We start from the raw sequence: 25,002 nt of genomic DNA on the forward strand, positions 1-25,002 counted from the left end.
AATAGTTATTCACTTGAAAGAATTTTTGACAGAAGGGTAGAGACAGATGTTCTATTTGCTGATTCATTCACCAGGTCTGAGCTAGTTTGAAGCCAGGAGCCAGGAGCTTTTTCAGAGTCTCCCACATGGGTGGAGGACCAAACCTTTGGGCCTTCCCCCGTTGCTTTCTCAAGCCATGAGTAGGAGCCAGATAGGTGGGGCAGCTGGCACTGGTGCCCATATGGCTTGCTGGCACTGCAAGCGGAGGTTTAGTTTGCTAGGCCTTTGTGCCAGCCTGACTCTTCTGTCAGCTAGCATTTGGAAACATTTTCTAAGTAGTTTTTCTCATATTAGCATTTAATTATGAGTGAAAACTTGATATTAGACTGGATATCTCAACTTTTTACAGCTTGATTGATGTTAATTCAGTTACTATATTTTCTTTATCTCTTACAGTTTCTTGGTAGTTTGAAACAACTCACGTATTTGGATGTTTCAAAAAATAATATTGAAATGATTGAAGAAGGAATTTCTGCATGTGAGAGCCTTCAGGACCTCCTGTTATCCAGCAATTCACTTCAGCAACTGCCTGAGACGATTGGTTAGTATTGCCTTCAAAGTCATGTCATTCTTTTATAAATTGTTTTTGAGAAGTCGGATTTACAGAGAGAAGGAGAGACAGAGAGGAAGGTCTTCCATCTGCTGATTCACTGCCCAAGCGACCACAACGGCCAGAGCTGCGCCCATCCAAAGCCAGGGAGGAATCTCTTCCAGGTCTCCCACATTAGGTGCAGGGTTCCAAGATTCTGGGCCATCCTCGACTGCTTTCCCAGGCTGCAAGCAGGGAGCTGGATGGGAAGCATGGGAAGCAGGGCCACCGGTACATGGACTGATGCCCATATTAGATCCTGGCTTGTGCAATGCGAGGACTTTAGCCACTAGGCAACTGCGCCAGGCCCTAAACTAATGTAATTTGTAATAAAGTAGGTACAAGACTTTATTCCATCTGATCTCCATTTTCTAAATTTGTTACAAGGTAGGAAGGTGGAGTAGGAGTCAGAGGCAGGTGTTCTACCCAGCAACATCTTTACTACTAGCCCAGATCCCCCAGAATGGAACTAGTTTGATGGAAAGATCAGCCATTTTAATCCTGGCGTCTTCATGATATTTTACTTAAAATCAAAACATTGTCTTCTGTTGGATTTCCTAGATATTTTACCTAAGGTATATTTCACAAACCCACCAAGCTTTACCCTACCCTGATTTAATCAAAGCTTTATTTTGGCTTTTTGTTTGTTTGATGGTCTTTACATAGTAGATTAGGGCTGAAAGGGTCATAGTTGATTAGGAAAGTGTGTAGCCGCACCCCCCCCCCCCCCCCCCAGGCATCCCAGGGTCCCTGATGGGGCCTTGCTTGGAGGGCACTTCTCAAGAGGTTTCAATGGTTCGGCTGTTGTGACTTGCTGCCCATCTTGCCATTGCAGGCATGATGAAGTCTCTTCAGACCCCACTGGCTGACATACTCCACCTTCGCGTCTCTACTTGCCCTGATTTTCACTGCCAGCACTTGGCTGGGGTGGTTGATCAGTTTGGTTTTAGATTAAAATATATTTAGATAAATATTTTTAGATTAAAATGTATTTTGTTGTTTTAGTATTTAATATATATAGAATATTCCACATACCCATATGAACTGCTTGCATTAAGTCATTTTTTAGATCCTCTGTGATAGCAAGTTTTTCTTGTATGTGTTCTCCATACTGTATATATTTTTAGGAGCAGGGTTACAAGAGCGACCAGCACAGACCAAGGACCAAAGCTCCTTACTCCCAGGAAGCTCACATTTCCGTGGTGGTTAATAATTCTATAATGTATTCGTTGATAATGTGAGTGAAAATTGAAAATAAATTTAGGGAAGTATAGAGTGAATGGTTTTGGGGATAGTGTCTCAATTTTGTTGATTAAGATGATTCTTTATAATTTATAGATCAATAAAATGTCTTACATTAATTGCTATCAGGCTTGTGGTTTTAGCTGAAAAATTACATGTTTTCTCTCAATAGGTTCATTGAAGAATGTAACAACTCTCAAAATAGATGAAAACCAGTTAATGTATTTACCAGACTCAATAGGAGGGTAAGCTTTGATTTCAACATGCTTATTCAGATATTCACATGGATGGCTTATATAGATCCCACAAATAGAATAATTGTTTATGTATTTGATTTAGTTATTTAAAAGTGTAGTGCCAGAGACAGAAGGAGAGATTAAGAGAAGGATATATCTGCTGATTTACTCCCCTATTGGGCACAGCAGCCAGGACTGCCTCAGGCTGACCCAAGGAAGCAGGAACTCCGCCCTGTTACTCAGACCATGTGCCACTCGCTTCCCAGGTACATTAGCAGGAAGCCGTAGTAGGAAGAGTGGCCAGGACTCAAAATGGCACTCCTGTGGGATGGCGGAGGGCTAACCCTCCTAGAATAACACATTGCTGGCCCTAGCCTGTATTTGGTGAAGTATAGGTCTGTTAAATTTCACTAGGTTAGTCAAGTTCAGATGTTTGTTTATATGTTCTCATATTTTAGGATATATAAAGGAAACATTTTTTGTAATGTGTGTATTCTGTTTTCAATTACAGGTTGATATCAATAGAAGAACTGGATTGTAGTTTCAATGAAGTTGAAGCTTTGCCTTCGTCTATTGGACAGCTCACTAACATGAGAACTTTTGCTGCAGATCACAATTACTTACAGCAGTTACCCCCGGAGGTAGAGAGCTTACGTTTGTTTTGGATTTTTAGCTTTCCTTTTTTCTAATTATCTTTATTATAGGCTATCTTATATGATGTAATCTAGTTCTTGCTTTTTTTTTCCTTTAGGTTTTATTTTTGGTGATGCTTACGTAGTTGGTTAGGGTGGGAAGGATCTAGGATTGGGGGAAAATGGGCGAGACCTTTGTTTCCACATTTTCTTTTCCCTCTTTCTGTATCTGGGGGATAGGGAGCAGACAACGGGGAAAAGCCACACCCAGCTTCCCAGCTGCCTCGCACCTGCGGGTGGGGAACGCACCTGCGGGTGGGGAACGGACCTGCGGGTGGGGAACGGCTCATTTGTTTTCTTCTAAATTATTTTATCTTAAAAGTATAACAAGTTATGTCGATTTGGAAAAAAGACATACTTTCCTTTGTAGTTGAAAACTAACCATTAAGAAAGGGAGGAATAGCATTATTGTTTATATAAATATGAAGAGTATTTTAATGGTTTCCAAAAATGATATGATTCATGTGTTGATTAACCCTATAAATGAAATTTTTGACCTGCTAATTTGTCTTTTCCTTTTCAGATTGGAAACTGGAAAAATATAACTGTGTTGTTTCTCCATTCTAATAAACTTGAGCTACTTCCAGAGGAAATGGGTGATATGCAGAAATTAAAAGTCATTAATTTAAGTGACAATAGGTTTGTTCATTCTATATTTATCCATAGCTTTATAGAAAACATTGATACAGTGAAATAAAAGTTAACTGTGATTTGTGACAGAATAGTTTATGCCTTTTTTTTTTTTGTTATTAAGATTTATTTTCCTTGAAAACGTGAAACAGAGAGACAGACATAAGTCTTTGATCTGCTGGTTCGTTCCCCAATTGGTTACAAAAGCCAGAGATGTGATGATCTGAGGCTGTGAGCCAGGAGCTCTGGAGCACGTGGGTGCAGGGACCCAGGACGCTGGGCCATCCTGTGCTGCTCTCCCAGGCCGCTAGCAGGGAACTGGGTCAGAAGTGGAGCAGCCAGGACTAGACACACTGTACATATGGAACCTGACACCACAGCAAGAGGATTATCCTGTTCCACCACCGTGCCCACCCCAATTCTTTTAAAATATGCATTTGTTTCGTAGAATGAGCTAATTTATATGATGAGAATTATCACACTATAGTTGTCACTGTTCGTTTAGGTACACTTAGTATTAAAACTTATTCTCTCCACATAATGGTCTTTTTTATGCAAGAAAAAAGTATAATCTTCAAAAAGTAGCTTTTGCATCTAACCCATTGCTTTTACTTCTCACTCACGTAGTTTAGGCAGCAAAGCAAAACCACGTAGAGAGCAAAATGATGGCCAGGGATGCTAAATTAAACAATACTGTAAGGTACTAATGGAACACATACTTCTTCCATAGGAATAACTGGTGATGACACAACTGTATTTGTCTAGTGTTTCTCCTTTGTATTTTTATAGTCTCTTAACCAAGTCTTCAAAACGACGCTATTTAATAATACAGCAGGTATGCCCACGTTACCTAGGAGAAATTCAGGACTCCCATAGCTTGCATGGTAGAGTTTTCATTTAAACCAAGTTTTCTTACTGCAGTATTTTGACTGCTAAATATTACTTTAAGAAGCCGCTGTTTTCTTACTGATAAATTTTTGTTTATACTTCTTACTGACAAATTGTGTTGATACACACTGAAGACTATAGGTACAAGGTATTAAATAGAGTACTGTTTAATTTAGCGTTAGATGATTATTTGTTATTTTGTTTTTACTCCTTGTCTTAGAATAGTCTTTGTTTCTGTAAGTACTAGCTCAGATAAATGCAGAGCAGTACGATGTGTATAATGGTCCCTGAGAGTGCTTTTTGTAACAGTTTGTTCCCTCTGAATACAAACCAAGAGCTAAAACCATTTACAAGACACCCTAATGCCTTCTTGTCTTTCTCTAAGATAAGAGCACTTTCTTTCTTTCTTTTTTTTAAGAATATATGTATTCATAATGAAAAGGCACATCAGATTTATGGTGAGAAGGAAAGACAGAAAGATCCTCAGACCACTGGTTAGTTCTCCAAATGGCAAATGGCTGCAATGGCTGGAGCTTCTGGGTCTTCATGTGAGTGCAGGGTCCCAAGGCTTTGGCCATGTACTTACTTTACCAGAAGCCAGGAGCAAGTCACATTTTCATGCCCACTGGATTGGTTTGAATGAAGATTTCTTTGGTGAAATTAGATTTTAAGAGTAGATTCTATTTTGTCTTATATCCATATAAATGCTTATATCGGACTTTTCTTCTCTCTCTCTCTTTTTTTTATCCCAGTTTCAAATGCAACTTTGTAGCTTTATTTAGACCACTAATTAGATTTAGCTCCCATTGATTTTACAATTCATTACTATTTTTTTTTTATTTTCCTGCAGGTTAAAGAATTTGCCCTTTAGCTTTACAAAACTACAGCAGTTAACTGCTATGTGGCTCTCAGATAATCAGGTGGGTATTCTGATTTTGTAAATTACTTTAATTCCATTTGTGTTATGTAATTGGGCACCGTAATTTATGTTGGGTCGTGTAAGAGCAGCTGCACACTGGTACATATTGCTGTGTTATGTGTGAAAGATCTTCAGAGAATTCATGGAAAACATGTATTCTGAAAAAAACTCTACACAAACTTCAATTTTTTTCTTTTTTGCTCTGAAATAAACTCACACTAGTTTTTTATAACATAGCTGAACAGGATCTGGTTTGAGGCACTAATAGGACAAGACATGAATTGTGATAAAATTGAAGCAATGACAGACTTGAAATTGATGGTCAAGGCTGGGTGGAAGAAGTGTGAATTGTTGATGCTCTACGAAAAATGTCTGGGGACAGTGTCGTAGAGGAAGAAATCCGTGTAGAAATGGGTAGCTTGTTCTAGGTAGAGATTAGACAGTACTGTAATGACAGACCACCCATATCAATTTATGAGGAACAAGTTAGTTTTGTGCTGTAATGGAAAGAGATCAATAGTTAACAGTTAACAGAAGAAACAAGTATACCAATGCCATATATAGCTCAGTTGTCTTGGTTTCAACAATTCTGACTGAAAAATTGAAGTGGAGCAGTTCTTGGTGTCAAAGCTTTCTCTCCAGTTGCAGACAAAGAACAAAGCTTTCAATGGAATTTCTGAACAAGTGATATCAAGATTCTAGTGCATTTCTTGGAAGAATTCTAACAGAGAAATAGCGCTTTGCCAGTACTATGCTTGGGACAAAGCCGGGTCGTAGCGGTCCTAGCAGGAGGTGGAGGGGGCTGAGTCCATGCCAGAGCAGCCCGGTTAAGGGCAGAGTCATCGGAAGCTGCTGACGCTTAGATGGCCAAAAAAATGATGCATCGACTGTTGGAGAGGATTTTGAGATGTAGAAGCTGTTGATGATAAAGTGCCTCGGCAGAGTCGAGCGTCCTCCACTGCAACAGGGCTCCAGGCGCTCACGTCGGGCCAGCAGCGTTGTGAGGGTTCTCTTGGGACCCGTGTGGAAGGGAACTTCCTCCTGACACATTTTTCTTCAGTAGCTGTATTAACATGGTTACATTTCTATTACTCATTTCCTTAGAGATGCACTAAATGGCTGGTTATTTTCATCACTTGCAAAAGTAATATGTCTTGAATTTGATGGAATTTATATTGAGATGTAAGGTTTAAATTTTTTCTTTTCCTCTTTTGATTACATTTTTCCGGAAATCATTTGAGATCTCTCTTATTTGTAATGAAAGTCTTAGAAAGTAGTTTTTGTAAAGTCGATCTAAATCTTCATTTCTTCTAAATCTGTTAAAAATACGTAGATTAGCAAATCATATTTGATAGCCCTCAAATTTTAATAGCAGTCTCATATTTGTCACTTTTTGTGGTGGAACAAATTTTAAATATACTCTCAGCAGTTAACCTGTATAGTCACCTTGCTGCATAAGAGCTCTCTTGAGCTTTAACATTCAGTATAGTAGAAATGTTCTACCCTTTCACCAACATGCCCTAGTTTACCCTTCATTCCACACCAACTCCTGGTAGCTGCCATTGTACTTAATGTTTCTGTGAAATCACCTTTATTAGAATCCACATATAAATAAGATGATGGAATATTTGGCTTTCTTTTCCTGGATTGTTTCACTTAATGTCCTGTAGGTCTATCCACTGTGTTGCAAATTACATGATTTCCATCTTCTTAAAGACTTGATATTTCACTGCATACCCACATATATGTGTATACACACACACATTTCTTTATCCATTTATTGTTTGATAGTTATTAATGCTGCATCGAGTATGAGAGTCTAGGTAGCTCTTTAATATACATTGCCTTTGGATAAACTTTCAGTATTGGAATTGCTAAATCACATGGGAGTTCTATTTCATTTTTTAAAATTTGCATATTGTTTTTCTTAGTGATTACTAATTTACATTCCTGTCATGTGCAAGAATTCTTGATGACTTTTTCAAAATAAAATGTACAAAATTTGAGCAACTGTATTTGTCTAAGGATATGTATTTTCACTAAGATGGATATCCACATTTGCTTAGAAACTCTCATATAGTTCTTTTGGATTACTGAGTTATTGCCATGGTAAAGAAACCCATTTATCTGTATTTGAGAATTCTCCAGTCTTTTACTGAGGCATCTTTTTCACCTAACTGATACTGATTCCCTAAAGATGTTAAATTGATCTCAATGAATAGTTGTAAATCAGACTAGTATTAACTCATGTAATTTTGTGTAAACTAGTTTGTAAATTTGGTAAGAAATATTAAAATAATGATATTTGCTTTATAATTAAAATGTAAACTCTGGTGATTAGGATATATTATTTGTTGCATTCTTTCTTACTTCTGCTATGTAAGATTTAAACTTGCAATTTTATAACTCATTTCAGAAAACCTTTGTTACGTACCTATTTTAAGCCATTTTCTTTTTAAGATTTATATATATATATACTGTGAAAGGCACATTGACCAAAGGAGAGATGGGAGCCAGGAACAAGAGAACACACTTCCATCAATAGTTCACTCCCCAAGTCACTGCAACAGCAGAAGCTGAGCTGGTCTAAAATCCAAAGCAGGGGCTTCTTCTGAAGCCCCCACAGGGCCGAGGCCCGGAAGGCTTCTGGCTGTCCTCCACTGCTTTCCCAGGTGATCAGCAGTGAACCAGCTGGGACCTGAACCAGTGCCCATGTGGGATGCTGCGATCGCAGATGGAAGATTACTTTGCTACTTCACTGTGTCAGCCCCTTTAAGCCATTTTTTAACTAAAGTGTGAAAGAAGCTTAGGTCCTGGTCTTGAGAAACTTCCAGACTAAATTGGTACAATAACACTTTTTTAAAATAAAGATTTTTTTATTTTTAACGCTCCTGTGGACAGATTAAAGGTGCCAAATTAGGCTGCCTGGCTCATGTTAGTGAAATTGTGCTGTAATTTCTTCTGATTTGGTGTTCTTTCATTTTCCCCCCATTTTCCTCTTGGTAATTATGTTAGACCAGAAATTGGTAAGCTCTTTCTCAAAAAAGTATTTAGTAAAACATTCCAGATATGACTGATGACCATTATTAGTAGGAAACCTTAATTTTCCTGTAAAAATGCAAAGTGTGGAGTTGAAAATATGCAGAGGAAGTTTGATTATGAATTATGAAAATGTCTCAGTCTCTACAGTATATATAGTAACTTGAGTCTCTGGAGGCATAAGTAGAAGAATTATTAATTTATTCTTTATTCATTTTGTGATTCTCACCATTTCTTGAATTACTACTGTGTGCCTACCCATGTGAGATGAAGGAAACAGTGGTATTTAGAAAGACAGTTTAATGTAATATAGTATATTAAAAAAACTAGGATTAGACTTTGAGATTCCCAGATAACTGGGACATATACTTCAGATCAGGAAATTCCTGCAGTCGATGCCTGACTGTCTCTGAAAGGGAAGGAAGACTGGAACAAAGGGCCGCAGTGCTTGAACTAGGAGGAACACCCTGAGCTTGAGCAGTTATCTGCAGTGCAGCTCTACACATGGGTCATTGTGATTGCAGAGACCCGGGCCTCCGTTGACAGTTACATCAGAGCAACATGTATAAAATGTATGTGTGTGCTCAGTTAGTTATATCTGCTGTTAGAATAAGAGGAAGAAGTAATTGTTATGATAATTGTAGGCTGTGGGAACCAGTCTCAAAATTGAACATGCAAAGTGTTGATCAGATTGATGTTTTTGTTTTTGTTTTGTTTTTGTTTTTTGTTTTATTTTTGTTTTTATTGGAAAGGTGGATATACAGAGAGGAGGAGAGACAGAGAGGAAGATCTTCCGTCCGATGATTCACTCCCCAAGTGAGCGCAACAGCCAATGCTATGCCGATCCGAAGCCAGGAGACTCTTCCAGGTCTCCCATGCAGGTCCAGGGTCCCAAAGCTTTGGGCCGTCCTCAACTGCTTTCCCGGGCCACAAGCAGGGAGCTGGAAGGGAAGCGGGGCTGCCGAGATAGAACCGGCACCCATATGGGATCCTGGGTGTGCAAGGCGAGGACCTTAACCAGGTCCTCTGCGCCACCGTGCCGGGCCCAGATTGATGTTTTTGAAAGGCATTTGGCTGTAGTGTGAAAGATGCGCTTAATAGAAGAGAAGTAGTGCCCAAGCATGAAGGCAGGTGTGAATTGTAGGATGTTGCCAATACTACAAGAGGCAGAAAATGTTGGCTTGATCTAACATAATGATATACAGGGCCAGGAAAGAGCAGGTATTGGTATAATCAGTTAAAAGGTCTCATCAATGAAGCATATGAATGATGCGTGTATATGACAAGAAAGAGTGAAAGAAAGATGAGTGTCAGAAAATTGGCTTGGGTGACTGAAATCTGTCATTAGCAAGAAAGGGAATCACGGGAAAAGAAATAATTTATGCGAAAATGTTGACTCCATTAAACATATATTTTTTTAAATTTCAATTGAAAAGCAGAGTTAGGAGGAAAATGGCTGCACTGGCCAGGGCTGGGCCATGCCACAGTCAGGAGCCTGGAACTCCAACCAGGTCTTTGACCAAGCACTTGGAGCAACCTCTGATGCTTTTCCCAGGTGCGTTAGCAAATAGCTAGATGAGGTGGAATGGCAGGGACCTGAACCAGCACTTTCCAGGCTGCCAGCGTTAAAGGCAGTGCTTTAATGTGCCACAGCACTGGTCCTGGCCCCGTTGTCTTAATAACTTCTACTGGAGAATAGTTTAATAGCTTTTATTATTTTATCGGTAGTGATAGTGTGAAAAACTTTTGAAATGTTAGGGATGGACGTATCTTGAGGATAACATTTAAGTGGCAGCTGGATTAGTGCACTTGAAGAGAGCAGCCATAGATGTGTAACCAAAGCTGCAAATGCTTCTGAGATGTCCGATGAAATACGAAAGATATTCATTATATTTGGCAACTTTTTTTAACTTAAATTAACTAGGCTGAAGTAATTCTAGATGTATACTTTGAAAATTAAATTGAAGTTGTTTAAGAAATAACTAGGTGACTGAATTGAGCCATGTGATTTGACTACTGTGTTCTTGGTCTGATGACAAGGAACAGATGTGGAATACAGATAAAATAGTGTTTAGGGCCAAGTTAAGCAGGGATCTCGTAACATAAGAAAGCATAGAGACCGTTGAGAAGAAGCTATTTGGCAGTGGTGCTATAATTAGTGTAGCATTTTGCATGCTTGTAGCTGCTTATGAATTATTTTGGGGAATATTTCTTAAAGTATTCAGAATAAAATTTAAGAAATGTAGAATGAGTTTAGTACTCTATGGAAGTATTACTGGTTTTCTTTTGTGGTTGTACTTATCAGTTATGTAGCATTGAGAGGACAAAATTGAAATGACTTTGAGCTACAGCTTTGTCATGCCAATCTACAAGAGAAAGATGCATCAGATCTTGGTCATTGACTGTGCTTGAAATAAGATAGAGTATACAGCAAGAATGAAGGCAAAGGCAAGAGCAGACGATGCAGAGAATGTTGAGAACTCCAGGGACTGACAGTGTAACTGCAAGGCTTATGGTGGTAACTGAAGGGAGAGCTGCTTTGCTGTCAGTTTTGCTCTCCTGGTTGTCCCCTGTTACTCCAGTATGCTTTCCAGGCACTACTTTGACCAGTGTCTTATTGGTTGGAGCTCTTCATGTATTCTAGGCTCTGCTCTTGTTTACTTATACTTTCCCCTGAACCCCCCCAAAAATATGTTCTCTCATTATTCCTAGCAGTATCTGTGTCTGACTTTCATATTCATATGGATCATTGCCAAGTTAACATTGCTTCCTAAATGTCTGAAGTTCAAGCCGACTAAAACCACCTTCTGCCTCAAACATTTTTCCATTCCTCACCGTAGTAGATTCTTTAGCTCAACAAAAAGTGTCTGATGGTTGTGGTTTTCTGTATATTTCGATTCACTGCCAAACTGTTGAATATCCAGATGTTTGCGTGCTTTACTTTTATTCCCACAGCCCCTTCCCTGTCATCTTCCCTGTCATTTTAACTTGCACTTTCCAGTAGAGCAGCCACTAGTGTCATGAGACTGGTCAAAACCGAGTATGGTCTAAGGATAAAATATACACTGCAACTTAATAGTTTTGTGTAAACAAAAGTGAATTATTAACATTCGTAAGTGTTATTGTAGGTTTACCTGTTTAATTACATTTAAATACATTTAAAATTAAATTTAATGCATTATCAAAATCTCATCTCTTGCCTTTTGAAGATATGAGGCTACTAGAAAGCGCCGATTATCACTTTTGCCTCACATTGTGGTTCTGCGATACATAGTTCAGTAACGTGTAGTTGGATAGCGCTGACTTAGACTGCAGAGATGCCTCCATCCTTACCAGCACTGTTTAATCCTTTATCATGTGGATTCCATTCTGAGCTACAACGTAACAAATAATCCTTTATTCGTATTCTAGCACTTAACGGCTTCAAGCCTTTTCACGGGACAGGCATTGACTCCTTGTTCTAAGAAGTTACGTGGCATGCCTGCATGCCTTGTCAGGGTGCATGGTTTGTTAGAGGCCTAGCTGTGATCGGGACTCGACACTGGGAGACAGAGATAATGCCTGGAGTGGTTAGGTCCCTGCCACCCACTTGGGAAACACAGATTGAGATTTGGCTCCCACCTTCAGCCTGGCCCGCCCTCAGCCCTGGCTGTGGCAGGCATTTGCAAGTAACCCCGCAGATGGTAGATCCTTGGGTGTTCTGTATTTCTGTGTTTGTCTTTCTTTCTCTCTTTTGTTCTCTTCCTTTCTTTGGGAAAAAAATTTTTTATTTTTTTTTTTAACATTTATTTATTTTTATTACAAAGTCAGATACACAGAGAGGAGGAGAGACAGAGGAAGATCTTCCGTTTGATGATTCACTCCTCTAGTGAGCGCAACGGCCGATGCTATGCCAATCCGAAGGCAGGATCCAGGAGCTTCTTCCGGGTCTCTCACACGGGTGCAGAGTCCCAAAGCTTTGGGTCGTCCTGACTGCTTTCCCAGGCCACAAGCAGGGAGCTGGATGGAAAGTGGAGCTGCCGGGATTAGAACTGGCACCCATATGGGATCCCGGCGCGTTCAAGGCGAGGGACTTTAGCTGCTAGGCCACGGCGCCGGGCCCAGGAAAAAAATTTTTATAAAGAGTGAAGAATAGAGATTGAATTTATCTTCTCTAAATGCTTGAGACCAGTACTAGGGGTTTGGGGTTTTTTGCATGAACATAGTGAAATATTCTGGGGATAGGATACAAGTCTGAGCATAAAATTCATGTATGTTCATTATCTACCTGGAAAGCAGTTTTAATCACTGTTTTTGGTGTACCTGCATTTTTGCTTTATTCAAACTGGTGAGGTCAGATACGGAAATCTCAGTTGGTGAAACTGTGGTGCTACTAGAGGTTCAGATTTGGGGGGCATTTTGGATTTTTGGATTACAGATTCCCAGTCTGTAGATGGGTGCGGTAAAAAGATAAGTGGATAATAGGAAAGGTGAGTGAATACAGAAGTAAGGTTTCTATGCTTCACAAGAATAGGACCACAGGAGCGGGGTTAGAGAAGTGATGATACAGCCTGGGAAGTGCTACCCCCAGCCTCCAGGGGGTGAGTGAAGTGTGGGAGAATAGCCAAACTATGTTTGAAGCTTCAGGAAGAGCTGGTTTTGTGTAAATGGTAGAATGACTGCTTTCATTATTCATTATCTGCAGACACAAAGGAAAAATGCTCACAATGTAGATAGTGCTCAGTTTGTTACAGAGCAAAGAGGACACAGACAAAATGCTTAAATAAGATCGACTTGCAGGGTCTTGGATTCACTCCGGCCCATGCTTGACTGTGGTGGATGTTTATTTGGTGCTATATGCCTTTTAAATTGAAAATCAATAAATTCTTAAAAAGTCAGAAGTTAGCAATAGCTTGGAATTAGCTAGCTGGATAGTAACCACAAGTGCAGGTCCAAAGGACTGATAGGGTGGCCCAGAGGGAGGACTGGGTATCTGGAAGCAGGATTACTATTGCTGGGAGTGAATAGAGTGGCAACAAAATTAATTACATTAAGAAGTGAATGACGGTATTATTAACCACCTAGGGAACAGTCTGAAAAAAGAAAAAAAGATGGAACATGATCTGGCTGATGTGACATTCAGTGTCATTAACGGACCAAGAAACAGGAGAGAATTGCTTTAAGCACTCATTTTTTAGCTGCTAGCCAGAGTAAATCTTTAGATAATAGACTAAATATTCCAGATGATTTTTCCAAAACCTATTTTGCAAAAGTATAATAAATAAATGTTGGGCTGATCAACATGCTTAGTATTTCAGTGATAATTACAGTGTAGCTTGAATTCAGTTTAAATTAAGTACGATTTTTTTTTTAAAGATTTATTTATTTTTATTGGAAAGGTGGTTATACAGAGAAGAGGAGAGACGGAGAGGAAGATCTTCTATCCAATGGTTTCCCAAGCCTCCACAACAGCTGGAGCTGAGCCAATCTGAAGCCAGGAGCTTCCTCCAAGTTTCTCACACAGGTGCAGGGTCCCAAGGCCTTGGGCCGGCCTCAACTGCATTCCCGGGCCACAGGCAGGGAGCTGATGGGAAGAGGGGCCTGCCAGGATTAGAACCAGCGCCCATATGCTATGCTATGCTGTGGCGCCAGGCTCCAGTACTTTTTTTTTTTAATCTCTATATGGTTCACAGATGTTACCAGATCTTTATATTTTCAACATCACAGTGCTAACACATTTACAGTATACATTGTGGCACTATGTGTACACTATATAAAAATTAGATTAGCGGTGTCTTGCAGACTAATCCTCTGCCTACCGCACCAGCACCCCATATGGGCACTGGTTTGAGTCCCAACTGTTCCATTTTTCATCTAATTCCCAGCTTATGACTTGGGGAGGCAGTGGAGAATGGCTCAAGTCCTTGGGACTCTGCACCCGCACTGGGAGACTAGGGGAAGCTCTTGAGACAGGCTTGAGATGAGCTCAGCTCCTGCCTTTGCAGCTGCTTGGGGAGTGAACCAGCAGATGGAAGGCCTGTTGCTCTGTCTCCTTTTCTCTTTCTAAAAATCCATCTTCTAAATAGGACTAAATAAATCTTAGACAAAGTTATCTGTCACCTTAGGCATATATTAGAATAATTCATATTGGCTATTTTTAAACATTCAGTTACTTACTATTAATTACTTCCTTTACTGTTGAACACTAGGGATTATTCCTGCAGGTTAAGTCAGCATGTGGTCGCTGTGTGTATTTAAATTTGTTGTTATCTACGTATTGATACTTATTTAGAGGAATTGCTGGGTACCTGTTTGCTTCAGGGTTACTGAAAATTAAATATTTATTTTCTTTCCCTAGTCCAAACCCCTGATACCTCTTCAAAAAGAAACTGATTCAGAGACTCAGAAAATGGTGCTTACTAACTACATGTTCCCTCAGCAGCCAAGAACTGAGGATGGTAGGAATTTTAAGATTTTTTTTCTTTTTAAACATAAATACTGACTAATCAAAACAAGGCTGTGAAGCGAATTTTAAGTCTCATAAGCTTTTCTAATTTGATAGGACTTTGAAGAATTGATCAAAATGTTCTCAAGTGTTAAAGATGTTCTCAAGGTGTTAAAGATTTTCCTGTTAAAATCATATTTAGCTAAATATTAAAAATGCACATTGTTGGGCTTTTAACCAGGTAATGTTTTGCACACTTACGTTACAAACGTAATACTGTCCTTAGACTTCTACATTAGATCAAAGGAATTGAAGAATCCTGGTTCTAAAGGTTACTCAGAAACTCCTCTGTTTGTTTTGCCTGCTAAGGCAGAATTACCATTGGTCACTAATACTGTCTTTGGATTAGGATGAGATATAAAGATTAGAGAGCATAATGTTTGTGATATATTAACACTTAGTATCGTTTTATTGTGTTTGTCTTAAGGTTTAGGTATTTTTCTAAAACCATTGAAAATCTCTGTGAGCCACATCAACTGCTATTTTATGAAACCACTGAAAAATACAAATTAATCATTGGTTTTAATTTCTAATAAACTGAACAACTTAAGCAAATTCTTCAACTCTAGTTTTCTTTTCTCAAACTTTTATTTGCTTTTGTAATTGACATATAGCTATTGTATGTTTTTATAGCATATATTGTGACATTTTAGTATGTATAATTTATCCATTGTATATTTAGTATATTTAGCATCAGCATTGTATATATTTTGTATATGTATAAATAAAAGCTCAGATCAGGGAAGCTATCAAACCCATAGATCGTTGGGAACATTCAAAATTGTATTAACTGCTATTAAATGTAAATGCCTATTGTCCACCATAGTTAATATACCACGATGTTGATTTATTAGGAGTTATTTCTTATATGAAGTTGCTCCTCTGTGCGTGTTAATCCTTGCTCTAACCCTCTCCCCCACACGCTTCCCATTCAGTTCTTCAGTATATTTTTTTAAGATATATTTTATTTTTATTGGAAAGTCAGATATAAAGAGAGGAGGAGAGACAGGGAGGAAGATCTTCCGTCCGATGATTCACTCCCCAAGTGAGCGCAATGGCCAGTGCTATCCCAATTTGAAGCCAGGATCTAGGAACCTCTTCTGGGTCTCCCACACTGGTGCAGACTCCCAAGGCTTTGGTCTATCCTCAACTGCTTTTCCAGGCCACAAGCAGGGAGCTGGATGGGAAATGGAGCTGCCGGGATTAGAACTGGCGCCCATATGGGATCCCGGCGCATTCACGGCAAGGACTTCAGCTACTAAGCCATGCCATCGGGCCCAGTTCTTCAGTATTTTGAGTTTTTTTGTGCCTGTGTTGTTAATTAATGACATGTCCTCTAGTTCCATGTATTTTTGGTGCATATGACAGAACTTTGCTTTCTGCAGCTGAGTAGTATTCCGTGATGTTGCTGCGGACACCCAGGTTGGTGGCCTGTGTTGACTGTGCTGAGCAGTGCTGAAGTAAGCAGTGCAGATTGCGTCTAATGCACCGACTTCATTGCCTGTGCACGTACTCCTGCTGTTGGGATTGATAGGTATTTGACAGGTATTTTTTTGTCCACCTTTTTGAGAAAACTCGATATGGCTGACAGTAAATAAGAGTTCTCCACGTCCTTGCCAGCAGTTCACTTTGTGTTTTTTTAATTTTGTTTTTGTTTTGTTTTAATGTTTTAGGGTGGCTATTGTGACCCTTTAAGCCGCTACTTGAGACCCCCACGTCCCACATGGAAGTGCCCGTTCTAGTCTTGTCTCCTCCATTTCCGATCTAGTTTCCTGATCATGTTCCCTGTGTGGTAGCATGTGGTGGCTTCATTGCTTGGTCTCTCCCCACTCACATGGGAAATCTGGATGGAGTTTTTTGCTCCTGTCTTAGGCCAGTCCCAGCATTAGTGATTATGGCATTTGGAATTAGACTAGTGGATGGAAATATTTCTTTCTCACCCTCATTCTGCCTTTTAAATAAATAAGTCAGTATTTTAAAAATTACTTGTATGTGTGCATATGTACATGTATGTGTGTGTAAGAGACAGGGAGAATGCTTCTGTCATCTGGTTTACTTTCGAAATGACTACTATGGCTAGGACAGAGTAGGGCTGAAGCTAGGAGGTAGAAACTCAGTCCAGGTCCCCCATCTGCAAGTCAGGATTACAGAGGAGGTGAGACAGAAAGATCCATTCCACAAGCAGGGAACTGGGTGGGAGGTGGAGTAGCTGAGACATGAACCAGAGCCCATGTGGGATCCCAATACTTGAAGGAGGAGGATTAGCCAATGGAACCACAGCACCGGCCTCACCTCCACTTATATCCAACCATCTCGTAAGAGTAACCTTCCAACAGCTTTTCCCAAGTGCTCCAACAGCCACCCTCTAGGCTTGCCTCTTAAATCTCATAACAGAGTGGATCCAGCCTGCACATTCTCAGTGCCATCAGCTTATGACTTTGAGGTTTTAATAGTTCATATCAGTTGGGGAGCCATACACATTCAAGGTGTGATAATGTTTGCTGTATATAATTGAGTGCATTTTTTAATCCCTTGGTCATTATATGGTGACATCCTCATCTCTCTTTACATTATGCGAATTAAATTTAATGTTGTTTAATGTAAATGTGGTTACTACTACTCACTTTCGTTTGTTTGCATGATATATGTTTTCCCGGTTTTTCCTTTTGAAGTTTGTTTTATTGAGGAAATGGCATTCTAGTAGGCAACATATTGTTGGGTCTTTTTGTTGTTTGTTTTTGAGAAGCAAAGAGACATGCAAGCTATTGCACTCTCCAGATGCTCAGAGCGTGCAGGCTGGGCCAGGGTTAATGTGGAAAGCCAGCAACGCAGCCTGAATCTCATGTGTGGGTGGTAGCAACTCCGTTACTGACCCGTCACCACTGCGTGCGTCGGTAGGGCATGCTGTGGCAGGAAGTAGAGTCAGGCGCTGGTGCTGAGGATCACACGCAGCACTCCAGTGCGGGCTGTAGACAGCCCACACCCCGAGGTAAAGGCCAGCATGCCAGCCCCCTCTTAACTACTTTTAGAATTCCTTTTTTTTTCCCCCTAGCTTGAATGTAGTAGTTTCAGGAAGAATATTTTGGGTTGAGTATGTTAAGAATCCTTTGAGCTTCCTGAACCCAAATAGCCATTTCTAAAATTTCAAAGTGATTTTGTTGTTAATAAGTTTTTTTGTGCCTTTTCCTTGATTCTCTTCTTCTGGAACACTCCTATTGTATATGCTTGTTGACATGAGTCTCAAAGGCTTTCTTTGTTCCTCTTTAAAAACTGGGCCCTAAAGATGGAGTTCTAAAGCTCTATCTTCAAGCTCGGGCATTCACCAGTATGTGGCTGCTAACAGTCTGGTGTCAGCCAGGGCAAAATTCGAAACCAGTATCCCATTCTATATCCCACATGGTGGCAGGGTCCAAGATTATGTATTTTTTTTTAATTGTTCTGTTAATTGTTTTTTTTTTTTTTTTTTTTTTGTCACTGTGTGCCTTTCGGCCTATATGAAACCTTTTTTCCCCCCATGCTTTTTGCGTTTTTACGTTGGTAATTTGTGCATTTCATGGGTCAGTTACTGCTGCCAGTTTTGCAGGATTATTTTCTCAGTGCAAAAATAATTTCTGTTAGCAGTGTGTCCTAGGTTGAAGGTTGCATACCCTATGGATTTAGTTCCAGGTGGGCGTTGGCATAATGTCTGCCTCACTTGTCTCGTCATTATCAGCGTTGATCGTGTCTGCAGGTATTTCAGGGACTAGGCTGCAGGGTTTGCAGAGCTGCACTACAAGATGAATACAGCTCCTGCAGACCATATGTGTTCACTGGTAGCTGTGAGTAGAGTGTACCTAAAGGCAAAATGCCGAACACCGTGTTGCATTCCCATCAGTTTGCACAGGTTGTGTGAAAGTAAAGCTCCCAACCCCCACTAGGCAGAGGGATATGTGTTAAGGGCCTGCCTAGTTCAGGGCTGCACACAGGACTCTTGTCACAGCCCGTGAACATCACAGGTCTGATGTCAGCGCCTCCTCAAGACTTGCTCTCCTAGGGCTGCCTGGCTTGAGAATGGTGGTTAGGGCTAAGAGCTTCTTAAAAAAGCTGAGAAGAGCTGGCTTAACTGCTAGCCAGTTTTTGCTATACCTAAATGTCATCAAGTATACTCTTGAAATAATAACTCTTTTATCCTTCTTGAAAAGAACAAGAAATAATTAGCTTAGTGAAGTTAAAGAGGTTTTTAAAACTTTTAAACTTTGTCTAATATTGTTTACGTAATTGGGAGATATACATACCCATGTGGGCCTCTGATTATGGTGGGGAGGTTCAGGAATGGAGAAAGGTAGGGGGGGACAAATGTTTCAGTTTTGCTTTACTTTATTTTCTTCCTGGGTCCATGGGTGTGTATGGTGGGGGGGCGCGGGTGGCTGTTCTTTTCTGTCAAACTATATGAGTACCCAGGGATGGGAGACGGTCTAAGGATGCCTCGGAGACCCTGATATGGGAAAGAGCATTACTTGAGTTATTTTGAAAAGTTGTTGGTTTCATTGCTCCAGAGTTTAGAAATGTTTTCAAAGATAGATTTATTGATTGACATAGTCCAACTTAGTGCCTCCACAGACCCAGGAATATGCTGCAAAACTTGGCCAGGTCATTTCTCCAACCTGTTCTGCTTTCTGTTCTCTGATGAGGCAGTCACTGTCCCCTGCTGGCCTAGATGAGCTGCCTGTCATGTCCCCCGTATCTGGGCATGCTGTCCGCTTCATAGGCATCAGAAGCTGAGGAGATCCAGTCCCAGTACATGCACTACAAGGTCAGAAAACACATCCTGTGATTCTCCCCTGTAACTGGGGTCTGAGATCAGCAATCTAGTTGGGGAGTTCCCCCAAGAAACCTCACATGAAGTGACCTCAGACTTAACTTATGTGTGTACCGGCCAGTACAGAGTCAGGTTCACTGTGTTACCCACATCAGCCAGTGCACATACCAATGGATGCAGCTGTCTGGTCAGTTGTCAGTTCCACCCCAGCTCCATATCTCAAGCAAACCAACAGGTGCTGCAGCCCAACCCTGACAGCCTACCACAGACCCAGTCCTCATGCATACCAGCTGATGCCATGGCCTAGTCAGGGTGTCTCCTAATAACCCCCACCAGTCCTGCCCCCAGCCCTGGTTTTTGTCATGCCAGCCTCTGTAGCCTATCCCAGCCCAGCCTGAATCCTGTCTGGCTTTCATGCATACCCAGGGGTGCTACAGCTCAGCTCAGCTCAACACCCGTGTCCCACTCCATTGCCCCCCCCACCACCACCACTCTCCAAGACCAAGTCCTCACATATGCTGGCAAATGTTGCCACCTTGTCCAGCCTCGTCTGCCCTGGTTTTCATGTTCACCAACAACAGGAACAGCCTAGCAGGGGAGTGCCCACAGTTCATATACCAGACCCATTTCCAGCCTTGGATCTTGTGCCTGCCAGGGAGTACTGCAGTCAAGCCTTACATGACTTGGACCCAGTCCTGGCATTGCCAGCTGGTGCTGCAGCCTAGCTTGCTGACCTGCACTCATTCTGACTCACTGTGGAAGTAGCTGCCCTGCAGGAAAAAGTCTTCTAATTGTTTATCAGTAATCCAGAATGCTTGAATTGGCATAATTTGGATGTTATGGAAGTTTGTTTTATTAGCGATTTATGTGTTTTTAATCTCTTTAAGTAGGACAGTCATTTTCTTTTGATGAGTAGAATTGTGATAGAATTGTGTAGAATGTTGTATAATAAATAAATAAAAACCAAGATAGATTGGACTGTTGAAGTTACACTTTCCATGTTGGCTTTCTTATATGAAAGAGAATATATGGTATTTGTTCTTTTGTGATTGACTCATTTCACTCAGCATAATGGTCTCTAGTTGTGACCACCTGGTTGTAAATAGAATAATTTCATTCTTCTTAATAGCTGAATAATATTCCATGGAGTAGATATACCACAGTTTCTTTTTTATTATTATTATTTTTCTTTTTTTTTTTATTGTCTGTTTGGTTTTTTGGCTGTATCCCATATGTTTTGATGGTTTTATTTCAGTTTGGTTGCTTCCAAATAATCTCTATTCTCTAGTAGAATTCATCACGTGCTCATGAAGTATATGATGTCATCATTTTAAAAAAAAAGAATGTTGTATAATAGTTGAAAGAATTGATTTTTTTTAAGCCTTAGCATTTAGTAATCTTATGTTATATGTGATGTTTAATGCAAAGTTGGCATGTATTGAGGTAGTTTTTTAATGAAAATACTTCATTGTAACCAAACTTTACCCTCAGCCATACAACTTACGAAGTTTTGGAATTGGAAGGTGAAAAAATGTAAATTCATTATATTTTATATATAGTATTATGATATTACCTTCCAGGATACTTCACAAACCTACCTTTGATAGAACCACAGAGGTTCTAAAGACAAATCCACTGCAGAGAGAAAAAAGATAATGTGATTTGCTTTATAAAAATTCAAAACCACAGTGTAGCAGTTAGCCCAGGATTTACAGCTGCTCTTTGTGGCCAGTTGTAACTTAGACTTATTCTGAAGATAATATATAAAATCTTTTTGAAACAAGGGTTTTTCATCATTAAGTCAAATGTAATATTTTTGGTGTTTTGCTTTTCACTAGTTACGTTCATATCAGATAATGAAAGTTTCAATCCTTCGTTATGGGAGGAACAAAGGAAACAGCGAGCTCAGGTGGCATTTGAATGTGACGAAGACAAAGATGAAAGGGAAGCACCCCCACGGGTGAGTTGGAACAGCCCTGTGGTGTATACCCCCCATGTCTCCAGGGATTTGTGATTAAACCATACTCAGTATAGTTCCAAAAAATTATGGCATACATTTTTTTTTGAGACTGACATTGGAAATATTTATATTTTGTTTTTTCTCCTCTTTCTCTAGGAGGGAAATTTGAAGAGATATCCAACACCATACCCAGATGAGCTTAAGAATATGGTCAAAACTGTTCAAACCATTGTACATAGATTAAAAGATGAGGAGACCAATGAAGACTCTGGAAGAGATTTAAAACCACATGAAGATGAGCAAGTTGTAAATAAAGATATGAGTATAAAGGTTAGAAAGCTCGATTTAGAGGGATTGTCCAAAGCCTATTTTAAATTATCCTTCCTACATACATTAAATCTATTTTGAAGTTTATGGTTTTTTTTTCCTCAAGTAGCTTTAGTAATTATGAGCTTTCTGATTACTGTTAATACCATTCCCTGATTGTACAGGTGGCAAAATAGTATTAGCCTAGACTGGAAAGATCATTGTGGTACGGATAGCCTCATGGTACAGTACGTTAAGCTGCTGCCTGTGATGCCGGCATCCTGTATGAGTGCCTACTCAAGTCCCAGTTGCTCCATTTCTGATCCAGTTCCCTATTACTGTGCCTGGAAAGGCAGTGGGAGATGGCCTGAGCGATTAGGCTGCTGCCACCCCTGTGAGAGGTACAGGATCCTAACTTCAGCAGGGCCAGCCCCTAAACGGAGTGAACCAGTGGGCGCAGGATTGATGGGTTTGACTGTAACTGCCTTCAAATAAACAGATATTCATTTCCTAATATACCGATCAAATAACAAAGGTTTGGAAAGTGATTATTAGGATGGGTGGGAGGTTGGGTGGGGCTTTTCCCTTTGTTACTTCCCTAACCCCAGATACAGGGAAAAATGATAATATTAGCGTGGAAACAATGCTATTACCCACTTTCGCCCTGTAGCCCTGGACGCTTTGTACCCTAATCAACTAAGATTATTAAAATAAATAAATTTTTTTAAAAAGTGATTATTAGGAAAATAGTTTTTTTGCCCTCCAGGAATGTTGATCCACTGTATCCAATTTTAATTCCATATGTAACTGTGAAAAAAAATTTTTTTTTACCAGGTGTTTACAGTTGCTCCACATGCTGCAGTGAGCATCAGTATTGAGCTTGCCAAGTGACTCACTCAGCCATAGTAGCCTTGCAGCTTTTAGGGAAAGAGTGGCCATAGCTCAATTATGAATTACACTGTGGTACCTGTGTCTTCGAGGGCCACTTGTTCCTCAAATGGGGATTTTAAGATTTGTCTACAATTGGAAGCTGACAAGTTGTTTGTGAATTTCTATGTAAACTCGAATACAAAAAATTGATGTAAGAACTAATGCATGTTTGTTTTATTTAGACTTCAGAATGTACTTCTCCAGTAAAAAGCAAAGCTGATGAAAAAGAAAAGTTTATGATAGGGAATTCTGTTTTGAAGATCAGTGAACCAGAAGCCGAGGTGAATCCTGGGAGTTTATCAATGAGCGCCAACATAAAGGCCTCTGAGGACGGGAAGCCCGTCGTCAACCATGACGATGTTTTTGAGGTATGATTTCGGAAGAACTCTGGAACAGTCATAGTAAAACTTTGCAAGTTAGTATTTGTGTGTTAAGTAAAGACAAAGACATTGATCACCAGGTCAGAAAATCCCACAGTCCTTGCCTCTCACAGTTAATCATCTGTTGTTCTTTTGACAACCTTGTGTACCTAACATCATCGTCTTGTCCGTCTTGTACTGAAAATCAACATTGCAGCCATTTTATGACTGAATAATATTCTCTTGTATGTATCTATCCTTTGATGTACATTTTAGTTATTTACAATTATTGTTGATAATGTGAATAAGGCTATCAAAAACCAGGATATTTCAAAAAATTTGTGGAAAATTGAGCTTTTTGAAAGCTCCTCATGTGTGGATTTCAAAAAACTTCTGCTTCAAAGTAAACTTTACCTTTTGATTCCTTTCATCACAAACTCTGGAGTTTTTTCAGACATGGATACAGCCTTGTGTGTGGGCATTGTTTTCATTTCTCTTGGGTGTAACATTGCTCTGTTATATAGCAACTCTGTGTGTTAACTGAGGAACTCCCCAAAACCTATGACCATTGTATGTTATCCTCATTTACTAGCTACCAGTGGGCATTTTCAGCTAAAATTAAGTAAGTAAAGTTAAAGACGGAGTTCCCCAGTCACACTAACCACACTTCAAATGGTTTACTAGGCACAGCTGGCTAGTTAGTTGCTGCTGCTAACACACAGCCACAGAGATTAGAGCACTTCTGTAACTGAAGAACATTCTCTCGGACAGCATTGATCTACAAAAACCGTACATCATGCATTCACTTCTGAACATTTAAAAAGAATTCAAAAGCACATCATTTATTTTCATATTTGATTTTTATGCAGCATAGATTGAATTTTTTCTACTAGTAACAAGTACTTCATGCTATTTATCTGCGTTCACTATAGAGAATCTGGACCAGTTCCCAAATACTAGAGACAAGATCATGGAGAATGACTTTTTAAAGATATGTCTTCAAATGGGGTAGAAAGAGAAATTAGGGTTTTTTGTTTGTTTTTAAGATTTGTATTTTTATTTGAAAGTTGGATTTGCAGAGAGGAGAGACGGAGAAAAAGATCTTCCATCCCCTGGTTCATTCCCCAAGTGGCTGCAATGGCCAGAGCTGAGCTGATCTGAAGCCAGCAGCCAGGAGCCTCTTCTGAGTCTCCCATGTGGTTGCAGGCTTCCAAGGCTTTGGACTTCCCTCCCAGGCCACAAGCAGGGCGCTAGATGGGAAGTGGAGCAGCCACGACACAAACTGGTGCCTACATGAGACCTCAACACATGCAAAGCAGAACTTTAGCCAGTAGGATGTTGCTCCAGGCCCAAATAGAAATCAGTTGGTTTCACTACCTGACCATCTCAACACTCTGTGACTGCTTGGAACCTTGTGATCCTTAAGGGAATTGAGGGAGTGACTTTGCTGAAGCACCTGATTGAAAACAGAATTGACTCTTACTTGTTTAGAACAAACGAAAGAGATTGATTGATTAGTTGATTGATTGATTGATTGATTTTGATTGAAAAAACTGACTTACACACAAGAGTGACAGAGAAGAAAAGATCTTCCATCCAGATGGCTGTAGCTGCTAGTTGTGAGCCGATGTGAAGCCAGGAGCTTCCTCCAGGTTCCCACTGGCTGCAGTGTCACTAGGCCTTGGGCTGTGCTCTTCTGCTTTCTTAAGCCACAAGTAGGAAGGTGTATGGGAAGTGGAGCAGCTGTGCCATGAGCTGGTGCTCTTAAGGAATGCCAGCACTTGGAGCTGGAAGATTAACCTGATTGGTGAACCACAGCACTGGCTTCAGCTTGGATTTCTTTTTGTTTGTCTACTCTTGATATACTTCTTGGACACAGTAATTATCAAAT

At 40.1% G+C, this 25,002-nt stretch overlaps 1 protein-coding gene across 8 annotated transcripts in view; it reads left to right on the plus strand.

Annotated features, from left to right (window-relative positions):
- ERBIN (erbb2 interacting protein) overlaps positions 1-25,002 on the plus strand; it is a 108,287-nt gene that overhangs the window by 58,869 nt on the left and 24,416 nt on the right. For all 8 annotated transcript variants that reach the window (XM_040977618.1, XM_040977616.1, XM_040977620.1 and 5 more), the window contains 9 exons: positions 436-580; positions 2,043-2,115; positions 2,618-2,747; positions 3,322-3,437; positions 5,167-5,236; positions 14,612-14,711; positions 21,395-21,516; positions 21,673-21,846; positions 22,935-23,120. In XM_040977618.1, coding sequence (XP_040833552.1) covers positions 436-580; positions 2,043-2,115; positions 2,618-2,747; positions 3,322-3,437; positions 5,167-5,236; positions 14,612-14,711; positions 21,395-21,516; positions 21,673-21,846; positions 22,935-23,120 — 1,116 coding nt within the window. The remainder of the gene's footprint in view (positions 1-435; positions 581-2,042; positions 2,116-2,617; positions 2,748-3,321; positions 3,438-5,166; positions 5,237-14,611; positions 14,712-21,394; positions 21,517-21,672; positions 21,847-22,934; positions 23,121-25,002) is intronic.

The sequence above is a fragment of the Ochotona curzoniae genome, unplaced genomic scaffold, assembly GCF_017591425.1.
Source record: "Ochotona curzoniae isolate NIBS_2020 unplaced genomic scaffold, NIBS_Ocur_1.0 contig_2754, whole genome shotgun sequence".
Taxonomy (NCBI): Eukaryota; Metazoa; Chordata; class Mammalia; order Lagomorpha; family Ochotonidae; genus Ochotona; species Ochotona curzoniae.